Below are 14,460 nucleotides of genomic sequence, written 5' to 3'. Positions count from 1 at the left end.
GGAAGCATTAGCTCCTCCCTGGAGGCCGAAGAGAAGAGGCTAAAACAGGCTGGGGGGGTTGGGCACGGGAGGCCACCCGCCCCCCCCGAACGCCCTTGAGTCTGAAATTCAGTGCCAGGGATTCATCTGCCTGCCTTGCCCTCTATCCATCCCATGGGGGGTGCTGGGGCTCATTTCCCTGCCCTGAGCACGTGGTGGTCTTGGCCAAATGGGCAGGAGGGGTGAGCGCTGAAGGCCAGGGACCCGGCTCCAAGGCCCCTCTGTGACTTTGCCACATGCGCCTGCTTTTAAACTTCAGCAGACGGAGGACCAAGCACATCCAAATATTTCACTCAAGGAACCTTCTAGCACATGCCACTCTCTTGCTTCCTTCCACCCCGCCTGGACATGACCCTGGTTCCTCTCCGGGCCCTGGGGGCTGGAGACGCCTGCCCCTGGCCCTCCCCCCGCCCTGGCCCGTGTTCTCTGTCCTGGTGACTCCTTCCTGGCTGCTCTACACCCCGGAGGAAACTCATCCTCCGTTCTCGGGCTCCCATCCCAGAGCAGCCGGGGCCCCGACCCCGCCTGGACATGACCCCGCCAGACAGCGCCCTCTCACCACGAGGCAGCTGAACATGATGACCCAAAATCCCCCGGGGGTCTTCCTCCCCAAGGAGGCATTGGGGGACACTGTGTCGCTTCTGCTTGTGCCCGAGACACTCTGCCCGCGGGGCCCCACACTCACTCAGGGGCCAGCACGCTGTACCTTTATTCCTCTCTGCCCGGGGCAGCCCTGGAAACCTTGAGTGCCGTTCACGCCAGGAGGACCCCGCTCGCCCTGCGGGAGAAACAAAGGCACGTACAAGGTGGAGCTCCCCCCGCCGTGCCTGCGGAGTGTGCGTCGCCCGCAGGCTGTGCCCCAAAAAGCAGATTTCCCTGGCGGGTACACCTCAGGCCCTCCTGCACCCCCAGCCCTGGGCCTGGCCTGAACCCGCAGTTCCCCCGGGTACCAGGGTGAGCACGTCACTGGGTACTGGGTGTGGTGGGTGTCGGGCCCCCACGGAGAATCCCCGGCCTGATGGCTCCTCAGCGCAGTCGCTTGTTCCCGGCTCTCGGATGGGTCCTGGGGCCGGCCTGACGCCCAGCACTGCCGCTGGGACCCTGTGGCTTCGCCTACTCCCCGCGGGCCCTGTATCCCATCTCAGGCTAGGCTTCCTCCCAGGGTCTCCAAGCCTCTCGGGCCACCTCTGTCCCAGGAACTGCTTCACAAACCCCCAACCGGGCCCTCGGAGGGTCCCAAGGCAGCAAACCTCCCTTAAAGGGCGTGACCCCAACGACCACCCTGGTTGGCTTTCCCCGGCCCCTGGCTCCAGCTCACTCCCATCTCTGCTCGGATGTCTGGGTCTGCTAGACCTTGGGTCTGCCACATCCGGTGGCCCCCCGTCGCAGAGGCCATTAAGTCTCTCCCTCTGAAATGGGACCAGTAAAGACCATTTCGTGTCCACATCTGACGCATTCAGGTCGTCACACTGCTCTCCATAGTGTAGGAATCCGAGCGGAGTTGTTACGGAGGTTAGAGACTGATGTTTTCCCAGGAGGAAACTCATTGGAAATGGAACAGATTATGAACACCACAATTCAACCCTGACGTGTGAGGAACACGGAGGCAATAAAAGCTCAAAGAACAAGACATTTTGTACTTACGGGTCCGCCCTCGTCACCAGGATAACCCCGGTAGCCATCTTCCCCGGGAATGCCCTAAAACAGAGTAAGTTGATCTTTGGTTAAAGCCCTCAGTTTTCTTTGTTCTCCAAGTATCTCCTTGACCCCTTCTTGGTAGAGTAATGCCCCCATTTAGCACGGCTTTAGGTGTCCCCTTGAACCGAGGCTGCCTCTCATTATTACAGTACAATTAATCTATCAGCATCTTTTTTAAAAACTTTTTAATGTTTATTTATTTTTGAGAGAGAGAATGGCAGACAGAGCGTGAGCAGGGGAGGAGCAGAGAAAAAGGGAGACAGGATCTGAAACAGGTTCCAGGCTCTGAGCTGTCAGCACAGAGCCCGACACAGGGCTCAAACCCATGAACCATGAGATCATGACCTGAGCTGAAGTTGGATGCTTGACCAACTGAGCCACGCAGGCGCCCCAATCTATCAGCATCTTTTTAAGGCTCGTCTCTACCAGGAAATCCTGCCGGTTTCCTGTAACTTAGACACAAATGCCAAGAATCCCTGCTTGACCGTCGGCAACGAAGCTGCCAGTCAGTGATGCCCACTAATTTTAACATTATTTTAAGTTTACTTATATTTATTTTGAGAGAGAGATAGGGAGCGAGCAGAGGAGGGGCAGAGAGAGACGGAGAGAGAGAATTCCAAGCAGGTTCCACCTGTCAGTAGATAGCCCGATGCAGAGCTCGAACTCAAGAACCATGAGATAAAGAGTCACACAATTAACCGACTGAGCCACCCAGGCACCCCGGACTTTAACATTATTTTATAAAATGAAGAACAGAGCCCCTCGCCCCGAGGAAAGAGAGAAGGCAGCAGGCATTCAGTGCCCCTCAGGCCTCGTGCTGGACCCTTGGGACTCTGCTGAAATCTTGTCCCAGACATCAGAGAAGGGCAAAGCCACCCTACCTTTGGCCCGATGCTGCCAATGGGCCCGCGATCTCCCCTTTGCCCGGAGCATTTGCAGGGGACCCCACAGCAAGCTTTCTCAGCAATGTTGTCCTACCAAAAGGAAAAGAAAGTTCGAGTCTCAACAAACGTCTAGGGCGGAAAAAAGCATAAATATGCCGTGAAGGTCAAAATCGATGTACGTGGATTTCACGGTGAGAGATGACGTTCTTCCCACAAAGCGCTTCCTCCAAGACCGCTCAGCAGGCAGGGTGGGAGCGTGGAGAGCAACCAAAGTAAAATGCATCTTACAGTGTCACCGCAGGCTAGGCATTATGTCTAAAAGTTTCCAACATACGTGTCCAAATTTCAGATGTGAAGCGTAACTTACGTAGTTTTAAGCCCCGAAGAGCAAAACATAATAAATAAACTGCCTGTGGCCAGGACAGAAGGCGGCCCCGATGGAGAGCCATACGCCCTTCCTCAGGACCATGGTCAGAGCACAGACTGCGGCTCCAGCCGGGAGGGGACCTTGGGAACAGCCTCAGGGTGGGGCCGACACAAGTGGTCCCCGCCCCTTAGCCACCAACACCGCCACTCTGGTGGGGTGCGGCCACACTTATCTGACACCCTCGACGATCCCTTCCCATCCCAGCCCCTGACCTTACAGGGACAGCCACGCCCAACAAACATTCCCATGTGCTACACTGGTGCTGCTCAAACACTTCTCTTGCAGTGAGTGTCCTAGAGTTTTCACGTCCTCCATGGCCCGGATGCATCAGCTAACGCAACCTCCTTCCACCCAGTAAAAAAAATAAAATCCCAATCCAGCCCTGGGAAGAATGCAGGAGGGAAGAAGGAACAGTCAGTTCGTCCCACAGCTCACAGCTGCCACCACGCAACACCTCACCACTCAGCCCTGCGTCCCCCAAAAGCCGTCCCCACTCCCGACCCCAGGGCTAGCACCTCCAGCGGAGAGGTGGAACCCCGCATCAGGAAGCCTCATGAGGGCCCCTTTATTTGCTCCAAAGGAAACTAGGAGAGAACACAATGGAGGTGCCTCTCCATCCAGAGACGGTCTTTCTTTTCCCGCATCGTCTTATTTTCACACGTAAGCTTTCGGATGCCGAGGACGGTTTCCTGCTTGGGGACAGGCACTCTGATGTCTTGCCTTCCCAGCCATCTTAGGAATGGAAAGACGTTCATGAAAGGGAGCAGAGGGAACTGTCCGGTAACACCACCAGCATGTCCAGAGAATCCATTTTCCAGCTCTGTTTTCCCAGCTCCTGGATACCTCCGTCTCCAGGACTCACACGTGGGATGGCCACACAGCAGGCCCCAAGTGAATTAAATGAATTGAATTACCCACCCAAAGGGCCCCTCTGCCATTCACTTGGCCAAAAAAAAAAATGCTTTTGTTATCTTAAGATGACAAAACGAATTGGTATCTCGACCCCTTTGTGTGTAAGAGACATAGAAACTCACGAGCTGCTCGGCCAGTTCATAATCGAGGTCCAGCAGGTTAAGCCTCAGGGGCCTGTTGTACATGAAACCTCGTCCGAACTCCAGCTGCATCAGCTGCTCCAAGTTGGCTACACGTTCAAGGCCCACCAGGATCAGAGCTTGGACGCCTGCAGGGGGGAGGCACATTCAGCGCGGCTCACCTGGGCATTCCAGAGAAAACCTCAGGGGCGCCTGGGTGACGCAGTTGGTTAAGCGTCCGACTTCAGCTCAGGTCATGATCTCGCGGTTCATGAGATCAGGCCCCATATCACGCTCTGTGCTGACAGCTCGGAGCCTGGAAACTGCTACGGATTCTGTGTGTGTCTCTCTCTGCCCCTCCCCTGCTCGTCTCTCAAAAATAAACATTAAAAAATTAAAAAAAAAAAAACAACACTTCAGTATAAAATGTGACCTTTACCTACAACATGCTGAATCAAACCAGTTTCCTACTCTGAAGAGTTAAAGTACTAGAACTCTGGAATTCTTTAGCAATTGTTAGAGGCATGTCAGTAACTAAACCAATCAGTGGAAATACAAGAAGTGACGCCATGAAGCATATTCATACGAAGATTCCCAAACTCTGACAAAACACAGGTGTGCATGGGGAGGGCCGCCACACCACCCCTCCAACGCCAGATAGTAGCAATCTCGTCTTCCTGGCTCAGGAAAAGCCAGCGAAGAACGAGAACATTCTTAGGGTAAATTATGGTTTCTGTAAGCCTCTGGTGTGGCATTCACTTTGTGATAGTCAATGCTACCAAATTCCAAAGCAAATAAACAGATATTACATCTGATAATCGGCATCCCTGTCTGTCTAGTCGCCTTAAATCTGGAAGATGTGTTTTCATGGTTTATTGTATAGTAAAGTGCATTTTCTGCTTCAAATTGTAATGTTTTCAAGTGGTGATCAAAAAGTCATGTTCTCTTGGAAAGCATCAGGATTTCTAGATGTTCTACCACCTGAATGAGTCTGAGAGCCTGAGGGTCCTGGGTCAGGATTTGGTAAGAAAACCGTCTGGGGCACGAGGGGAACCGGGGTAGCCCCTGGGAGATGACAGAGGGCCAGGGTGCGGGGAGGGGTCCCCAGAGTCCCCCAGAGGAGGCCAGCAGGGCGATCAATGTCCCTGTCTCAGCCAGGCCAACTTGTCCCATTTGGAAAGCCCACTACTCACCTTCTTGTCGGAGAGCCTCAGACGCCCTTTGTAAATCAGCCAGATCTCCGTCCGCCCCGTCGGTAAAATGAATGACCACCTAAAGTAAAAGAGGTGTCCAACCCCAGACAAAATTAGAAAGAAATGACCTCCCGGGGGGTCGGGAAGATTGGACCCGTCCATGCAAACCCTCCATCTCACAGTTGAGGAGACCCGGGCCAACGTTGAGAAACAATCTACCCACTCGTAGTTCTTTGATACCGTGCAATAAAGGAGGGATAAAATAAACGGATATATGGTGGTGTTCGATTTACTTAAAAAATTACAATAAAAGTAAAAACAATATTTATCTCATTTTCCTATTTATGTGATGCAGTTTCTAGAAACTGTGTGTGTGTGTGTGTGTATGTGTGTGTGTGTGTTCACACTATATATGTATGCATCCATATGTAGGTACATATACATATACACACAGAGAGAAAGAGAGACAAACAGAGAACATGATGTACTTAATGGGCAGGACCATAATCAAACATGGATTAATTACAAATTCAGCTCAATCAAGCTTAATTCCTGATTTCCAGGATTTTTTTTTTTTAGAGCTTAAGTAAAACTATTGAAATGGAAAAGAGATCACATTTCTGAATATTGGGATCAGGTGATGATAAAGCACTTGTACGCTCAGGCACCACCAACCCCATCAAACATGAAGAGTGTTTCTAGAAGAACACTTGCGGGGAAGGAGCTTCTGGACACGGAGGTGCTCTCCTCACCAGCACACACCTAGAAGCCGCACGGGAAGCGGGAACAAGGGGGAGCCCGTGCTCACCTTCACGTTGTCTGCTGAAGACTGTCTGAACTTGTTCTGATAGACCTTGAGCGTGTCTGCAGTGAGGACGTAGGGGTGCTGGCCGCGCATGTTCTGGAACTTCTCGAACAGGTCAGGCTGGTACTCGGCAAAGTCGAAGGCCTCCACGGGGCCCGAGGGCGTGTTGGCCACCACCGACACCCGCACGGTGGGCATCTGGCCACCGCTGCAGCTGATTCTTTGCATCTGGCTGATTCTATTCAAGATGGTGTCCACCTTGGACTCAAGGCCCTTCTGGGTCACAAATACGTTCTGATCCCTCGACCCGTCAAATCCCAGAATCACATCCAGATTGCAGACTGCAAAAAGAAAAGGGGGCAATGAGCTCTAAGCCAAGGTGGCCAAGATAAGTCCAATACATAGGCTCAGCCCCAGGACGTGGACCAGGCATCATGCTCAAGGGAAAATGAGATCCTCTAGGTGTGAGCTGGAGAAGCAATTCAATCCGCCTCTCTCTCAGGGAACAGCAGTACTGACTCTTAGGAACTGAAGGCGTAGGCCATCTTAATGTGTCTGCCTTTTCGGGTGTTAATCAATTTTGGCCTGCTATACAGCAGGGGTCTACGTCCATCCCAAGACTGTGCTTTAAATGAAATGCACTTGAGAACTCAAATACTCTGATCTCAAATAGTTGGTCTAAGAAACCTATAAACAGAAATGGGGATTAGTAAGTCCAGATTATTCGGGGGATTCAAGAATGGGGGGGAGACATCTTATGAGATCAAGAAAATACGGACTTCCACTCTTATCCTGAAAGATAAGATACCCTTATCGATAACAGGGGTTAAGTGGTTACCAGGACCCAACCACACAGCTGGGTAAGTACAATCCCTGAAGCAGCCAAAGGCTTGAGGAATCCATAGGCCAGCACCAGGCATCTAAATGTCTAAACAAGTCCAGGGGGGCCTGGATGGCTCAGTCGGTTAAGTGTCCGTTGCAGGCTCAGGTCATGATCTCGTAGTTCATGGGTTCGAGCCCCGTGTCAGGCTCCATGCTTATAGTGTGGGGCCTGCTTGGGATTCTCTCCCTCCCTCTGAACAAATCCTGAACATCGGCGTGACAGGAGGAAAGTGTACATAAAAAGGACAGGTTACCTTTGGAAACATCAGTCACACCCGGACATAAGGTTTCATGCATCGCATCATGCAGAGTTTCCAAAACTTGCTCGCTCAGGTCAGACAGCTCCTGGACGTTCCCCACTCGGAACGCCGTCGCGCTGTTGGACGCTATCTTCCCAATCTCCTCAGAGTCGATGTTCTTCACGCCCACAGCAAACACCTTGACGCCCCTCTGGGTGAGAGCCAGGCTGGCCTCCTGGGCATCCTCCACTGACTTCCCGCCCGTGATCACAAACGCTATCTGAGGGACCCTCTGGTCCAGGCGGCTGCCTGCCTCAGGCACGAAGTGATTGAGCCGCAGATGCTGAAGGCCCACCTTGGTGTTCGCGTGTCTCCCCCCTTTGTAAACCACTTTATTGATAGCGTCGATGATCTGCTGCTTGGTGGTAAAGTCCTTCAGGAAGAACTCGTCAGTGGGGTCAGAGTTGTACTGGACCAGCCCCACTTGGATGGAGTCACCCCCCTCATACAGCGTGTCCACGATTTCAGAGACGAAACGGAGCACTTCCTGGAAACTGTCCCTCCTGAAATTGATGGAGCCATCCAACAGGAACACAATATCCGCTTTCTTTTTCTCTGAAAGTGGTTAAAATGGAAATGAGAAATTTGGTTTCCACATCCAGAACAAATATACACAGTGTAAAATAATTGGAATAAGACACTCCTATAACTTGTTCCCAGCAAACACTTTTGCTCTATTCCCTGCCTCTACAGGGCCCAAATTCACGGCCACCACTATGCCAAACAAGAAGACAAATGATAAATCATCTAAACAAAAAGCTACGAGACAGGAGGACCCGGGGAAACTGAGAACTGAGTTCTGGTTTTCCCATACAAAATGGCATTATGGCAGATTCGACAGTCCACGAACTCAGATGTTTTAGGAAATGCCACTAAACGCTTTCCTTCTGGTCAAAAATAAACAACGATGTCTGACAGGTGTGGAGGGAGGTATGCAGCCACAACGCTAACAGAAGGAAATTATGAAAATACATAATTGCTTTTTTTAGCAATTGCTAATTGCTTTTTTTCTCAATTAAGAAATAACAGATGTCACACTCTGTCATTATGGGTCCCACAGGTCGTACCTGGCCGTGAGGGAGGAGGTGTGTCCACTCCTGGAGGTGCGGGTGTGATCCCAGAGGGTCCAAAAGAGTTCATGACCTTCTCTTCTATGTTGGGGAGCTCTCTGAATTCTCGCACCGTGAAGACCAGCCTGGGGTCATTGGTGATGGTCTGTAGCTCTGTTCTGTCGATATTTCGGTCTCCCACCCCTAAACTCACAATCCCTGAGGAGCTAATCACCTGTGAAAACCTGGAAATATCATCCTGGGATTTGCCCCCCAGAAACAGAACCAGGTGTTGGGGCACACCATCTTCTATCCGGCTCCCGGCGGACTTGACAAAGAGATTTCTTGCCACAAATTCCAGAGCTTTGCCGGTATTCAGCGGAGACCCCCCTTTGAACCTCAGGCGACGTATGGCATCAAGCACAGGGCCCTGGGATCTATGGGTCTTCAGGTAGAATTCTGGGAAAACATCATTGCTGAACTGTACAACCCCAATCCTCACTTTATTGGGGCCGATGTTGAGTCTGCGAACAATCCTGCTAACAAAGTCCCGAATATGGGCAATACCGTCGGGCTTGACGTTGTCCGAGCTATCGATTAGGAAGACAATGTCTGCAGCGTCACTCTCAACATCTGTGAATAGAAAGAAAGGAAGAGGAAGACTCAGTATGTGACTGGTGTTGATGTGGCTTTGTTTTTGTTTTTGTTTCTGAGCTCTGCATTATCTTGCACCACGATACTAACTAGCATTAAAATTATAAGGTAATCCACATGTATTTATCCCTTGAGCTTTTTAAAATTAATCATTAAGGGGCACCTAAGTAGTTAAGCATCCAACTTCACTTCAGGTCATGATCTCACGGTTGGGTTCGTGAGTTCGAGCCCTGCACTGGGCTCTGTGCTGGCAGTTCAGAGCCTGGAGCCTGCTTTGGATTCTGTGTCTCCCTCTCACTCTGCCCCTCCCCCGCCACCTCAAAAATAAATAAACATTAAAATGTTTTAACTCATCATTAAAAATTGGGCTTTTTTTCACCGAAACAAATTTCTACTTCTTAAAATATTCCAAGTTTTCCAAAACTTTCTCTTTCTAAGTTTACTCTATTTTAATTTTGGCTTTGGAGTCTGGGTTCCAATGAGTTTTTAAAATGTAAACAGCATTTAGAAACTGGATTACCAGAATCCATAGTCATGAGCTGTTACCACCAGACGGAATCAAGATCTCCCAGAACAACATCATCGATGTACAAGAAGAGGGAGCCGACTGAGGTCAAAGGTCCCCTCTGTCCAAGGCCACCACTTAGGTAGTGACACCTGGAGAATGCCAACTCTCTCTCACTGTGCCACAGCAGCTCCCGAGGCATTTGACTCATGGTATTTCGTCTTACCTACATATCCCTGGCATTTTTTTTTTTTTTTTGCAGTCGTTTCCCCTATTTTCTTTACATGAATCCAGTTTTAGTTACAAAAGTAATCCAAAAGTCTGGGACAGATGAGCCATGTTTTCCTTTTAGTTAGAATTCTAGGTACTTCTTGGATGCCATTTTATTAAGCTAGTCCTATGTCGCCACTCAACAAGTTAGGCCTGTCTTTTGCTTCATAAATCACTGGGCCACATGTAATGGAAACGCATTGTGGCAAAATCTGAGCAAGTCATAGAACTGAGCCATTTACATTGAGAAAGAGAAAAGCTGGCCCGGCACACAGAGCCAGGCCTTGGGTTCTCCTGTAGAACACAAAAGATTTCACAGAACAGCAGCATCAAAATCCTATGTACACACTGACAAAAAGAAGAAAAAATAGCCAAACGCCTGCCATCTTGACGAAGAGGAATGACTACTGCTTCTTTACCGATTACGGCTTTAGCCTTAAGATGAAGAAAGATACCAAATCATAGAATTACTTCCACTTCTTGGAATATCCAATCCAGGCCAAACTGCATTTCCTTAAGCCTCCCACAAAATTGCCTCCCACAAGCTCTAATCCTATCCTCAGTCCTTCCTAACACCCTCTGATTGAGATGCTCCATGACTCACCATCATGTGCTTCCTCCCTCCTTGCTGACACAACTGGCTCAATGTGAGGTGTCCCTTTATTTTGATTTAATGTATCATGAGTACCATGGGCCTTTGAACTGTTATGTTTTTATATCAAAAACACTCAGAGAACAACAATAAGTACCCCATCTTACCTGGAGAAGGATAGCGAGTGCTGGCTAGGATCCGCTGTATCTGCTCTGAGGTTAGGGTTGTGATGGGGGTCAGCAGTTTCTGCTCCAGGCTTGGCAGCTCCCGGAAGGTGCTCACTGAGAACACATACTCGGGGCTCAGGGAGATCTTTACCAGCTGCTCCTGGTCTGCATTCCTCGCGACAGCAAATGGGGCCACACCAAACTGCTTGAGCTCTGCCGCAGAATCGTCTACCTCGTCATCAGACTTCCCAGATGAAATGAGGACCAGGAACTGAGGGACACCCTCTTCGATCCGGCTTCCCAGTGGCCTCTTGAAGATATTCCTCGACACGTACTCCAGGGCACCCCCAATGTTGATCTGCCTCCCGCCTTTGGGCCTCAGCCGCCTCACTGCATTCTGTACTTCATCCTTACTGGAGTGGGCATTCAGCAGGAACTCCACCCTGGGGTCCTCGCTGAACTGGATGACGGCCACCCGAGTCGTGTCGAAGCCCACATCCAGGTAGTCAACCAGCCTCTCAATGAGGGTGCGGATGTACTGAAACTCAGGGCCAGCGTTTTGGGACCCGTCGATGAGAAACACCACATCTTTCTTGTTTCCAACACCTGCAAATCACACGTTATCATGGGTTTCACATCTGTGGGCACCAAATTCTTAGTATTCATGAACCACCTCCCAGTTTGTCATGGGATCACCACCTGGCAGGCAAAGTATCCCAATTCTCACTATTACAGCTAAAATGCCAGCCCCAGGAGGTAGTCCTGGCATTGCGGTGATTCAAGCCAGGGAGAAGAGAAGGAACCGGAAAAGGATAAAGAAGAGTAACTCTGAGGGCGGCAGAGCATAGACACACAAGAGCCACGTCTAGACCAAGTAGGGATGGTGTTGCAGGAAGGAGGTGATCCGAACTGTGACATGCATCAGGTTCTCTTAGATCAAGCAGGAAGTGCATCTGAGAACTGACCACTGGGTTTTTCCAGATGGAAAGACCTTGACAAGAGCGCCTTCTGCGGAGTGGCTACAGTGAATGACAGATCGGGGTGGGTTCAGAGAGGAAGTGTAAGGATGTAGATAACTCTTTTCAAAGGAGACTCGGGCACTCTTGGAGAGGGAAGCAGGCATCGAGAGAGAGTTTTTAAGAAAGGACAAAAGGTGATATGTTTGCACTGTAAAGGGAATCACCCTTCCCCTCCTTGTTGGAGAGCCAGTGAGGCAGGAGAGAGAATGGTGAATGGCGCCCTTGAGTTGGTAAAGGGCAGGTGCCCAGGAGGCAGAGGCAGCTCACCTGGGAAGAGATCAGGGCTGAGATATGGACAGCAGTTCTGGTAAGAAGGAGAGCGTAGAAGATGCAGGATAAGAAGAAGATGATGGTAGAAAATACTCATTTTGAAGAATGGCAGAGCAACTACGCTGTAGAAACATATGCTTGTGTTTAAAGTAAAGAAGTCGCATATGTACTATGACAAGATTTCCAAAGCACATTGTTGGGCACACTGGTACCTCAGGATGCATCATATACAAAAGGACCCCACAGTCAGGTAAGTTTTGGAAACGTGTCCTCCTCTTATTTTGCAAATAAGATGCGCAAAAACACATCAGTTAGAGGAGGGAACCTCTCTCACTTTGTTTATCCCACCGTTTCCCAAACTTACTTGATCACAAGCCCTTTAGAACATTCCATGGAAGCCCGTGCAAGGACACATCAGTCACCCTCGGCGTCTTCATTCACCAAAGGGCACCGTATACGGCACCTGACTTCTCTCTCACCTGCTTCTACTCTTCCCTTCCTTTTGCTGTCTCTGCCTTTCCCTTTACCCCCCTCTCCGTGCCACGAGGCTCCAGATGGTACTCTGTAGCATGTAGGCCACAGAGGAGCAAGGAGCCATCTGGGTTTTCACCACTGTGAGCCTCCCCACCCGAGTACCCAGGGGAGGCAGGCCCTCGGGGGATATTTTGAGGGGGATGGATACATCTTAGCCCCCTTCATTCTCAGCAGCCAGGCTCCCACTGTTTTCTAGTTTCCTGTAACCAGACCTAGTAAAGGGGAACAGGAATGATAAAATAGAATAAATTATAGCAATAAGAACAAGGTGGAGGCCTGCCCGCTAAGCCATTTGCTTCTTAGCACCAGGCAATTCAAAAGTAATCATCACACTTGGGCTCTAGAAATGCCAATATTTCAGGGACTGTTCCCCAGCTTGGTGGACCCTATGGTCAAGCTCCCTCCCTGATCACAGAAGGCTGCCGACTGGATGTGCCAGGGGCAGCATAGTAATGACATTGAACTGGGGTCCCCAGCTAGATGGTCCCGTCCCATCTGATATCTATGCAGAAGCCTCTAAGCAGATGAAGGAGGTCTGCGCGAAAGCATGAACATGCACCTCTCTGAAACTTTACTTTGCCTCAAAACATGAATCTCAGCATGTCCCCAGGCCTGTGCCACTTCCAGCCACTGAGACCAAAGGCATGTGGCTCCTAATTCTTCATGAAAGGCCAGTTTCCCCGCATAGGGCAGAGGAATCCAACAGAGAACACTCAGAGCCCACAGTCCAAACGAGTAGCCCCGGATGTTTCTAGAAACAATGATCCAAGGAACCTCCCCCCTCCTTACCTGGGCTCGTTGGAGGCAGCAAAACTGGCTGCAACCTGCTCAGCTCTTCCCGGCTGAGCTGAATCACCCTGTCGGAGACCACCTGCTGGACGCTCCCTAGCTGCCGGAAGGTGGGGATGGCCACAGCAAAGTCAGGGATAAAGGAGATGGTCTGCATCTCTGTGATGTCAGCATTCCCGATGCCGATGCCGATGGGCACCGCCCCTCCCCTCTTCAGGACCACAGAGGGGCCCCTCACGTCATCCCCAGACCTGTCAGCCGTGAGGACAATCAGGAGCTGGGGGACACCTTCTGCTATCCTGCTTCCAGCCGAGCTGACCAGGATATTCCTCAGGACAAAGTCCAGGGCGGCCCCAGTGTTGGGGGTCGGCCCTCCCAGGAGAGTCAGCTTGCGTATGGCGCCGACCACACTCTGCTGGTCCATGTATGAATTCAGTTAGAACTCAGGTCTGGTCCGGTCACTGTACTGTACCACGGCCACACGAACCCGGTCGGGGCCCACATCCAGGCTCTCCACCACTCTCTGGACGAACTCTTTCAACAGAGGGAAGCCGCTCCTGACACCCTCAGAGCCATCTATCAGAAACACCACGTCCTTTTCACCTGCAACTGGGAGGGAGACAGTCTCAATGACACACAGGACCCAAGAGGGATCATCTCCTACAGATCTTGGAAGGCTGAATAACGGCCCCACAAAGGTATCCAATTCCAGATCCCCAGAACTTACGATGAGGACTTTGCGGGTATGACCGAATTAAGTGCTTGGGGGATGAGAAAATTGTCCCAGATTACCCAGGCAGACCCAGTGTAATCCATCATAAGTCCTTTTAAGAGGAAAATAAGACAATGAGAGTTCAAAGAGGAACTTTAAGGGGAGAAGCAGACGTCAGAGAAGAGAGAAGAGGGTCCTCTGCTGCCTTGCAGATGAGGAAGGGTCCCCAAGCCAAGGAGAGCAGGCCGCACGAGGCAAGGAAACGATGACCCACCAGAGACTCCAAAAGGAATCGAATCTGATTGACACCTTGCTTTTGGCCCAGTGAAACCGGTTTTGGATTGCTGACCTCGAAGACTGGAAGACAATTAATTCATTTTGTTTTAAACCATTGAATTTACGGTAATCCGGTAGAGTGGAAATAAAAAATGAATACAGCAACATAGATAGGTAGGTAGATAGAAGGACAGGTCTTTATTTTAGAACTTCCAGTGATTGTGTAGCATTGGCAACTTTCCAAGGTGTCCCCAAGAGACTGTGTTGGGCTGGGAGGGTGGGCGGAAACAGGATGGTACACCCGGCCTAACCATTAGCACATTGCCCAGGTGGGAGGCTGCAAATGATCTGCTGTAAGTCACTGC

At 50.6% G+C, this 14,460-nt stretch overlaps 1 protein-coding gene across 1 annotated transcript in view; it reads right to left on the bottom strand.

The window, feature by feature from the left end:
* COL6A3 (collagen type VI alpha 3 chain) overlaps nucleotides 1-14,460 on the bottom strand; it is a 78,775-nt gene that overhangs the window by 33,548 nt on the left and 30,767 nt on the right. The window contains 10 exon segments of the mRNA XM_039228600.1: nucleotides 746-817; nucleotides 1,684-1,737; nucleotides 2,619-2,711; nucleotides 4,083-4,228; nucleotides 5,273-5,351; nucleotides 6,081-6,418; nucleotides 7,214-7,813; nucleotides 8,326-8,940; nucleotides 10,496-11,101; nucleotides 13,108-13,716. Coding sequence (XP_039084531.1) covers nucleotides 746-817; nucleotides 1,684-1,737; nucleotides 2,619-2,711; nucleotides 4,083-4,228; nucleotides 5,273-5,351; nucleotides 6,081-6,418; nucleotides 7,214-7,813; nucleotides 8,326-8,940; nucleotides 10,496-11,101; nucleotides 13,108-13,716 — 3,212 coding nt within the window.

Source organism: Hyaena hyaena, unplaced genomic scaffold (assembly GCF_003009895.1).
Source record: "Hyaena hyaena isolate Hyena2069 unplaced genomic scaffold, ASM300989v1 scaffold_31, whole genome shotgun sequence".
Classification (NCBI taxonomy): domain Eukaryota; kingdom Metazoa; phylum Chordata; class Mammalia; order Carnivora; family Hyaenidae; genus Hyaena; species Hyaena hyaena.
The sequence above is the reverse complement of the archived record's forward strand: the minus strand, read 5'-3'. Positions and strand labels throughout refer to the sequence as shown.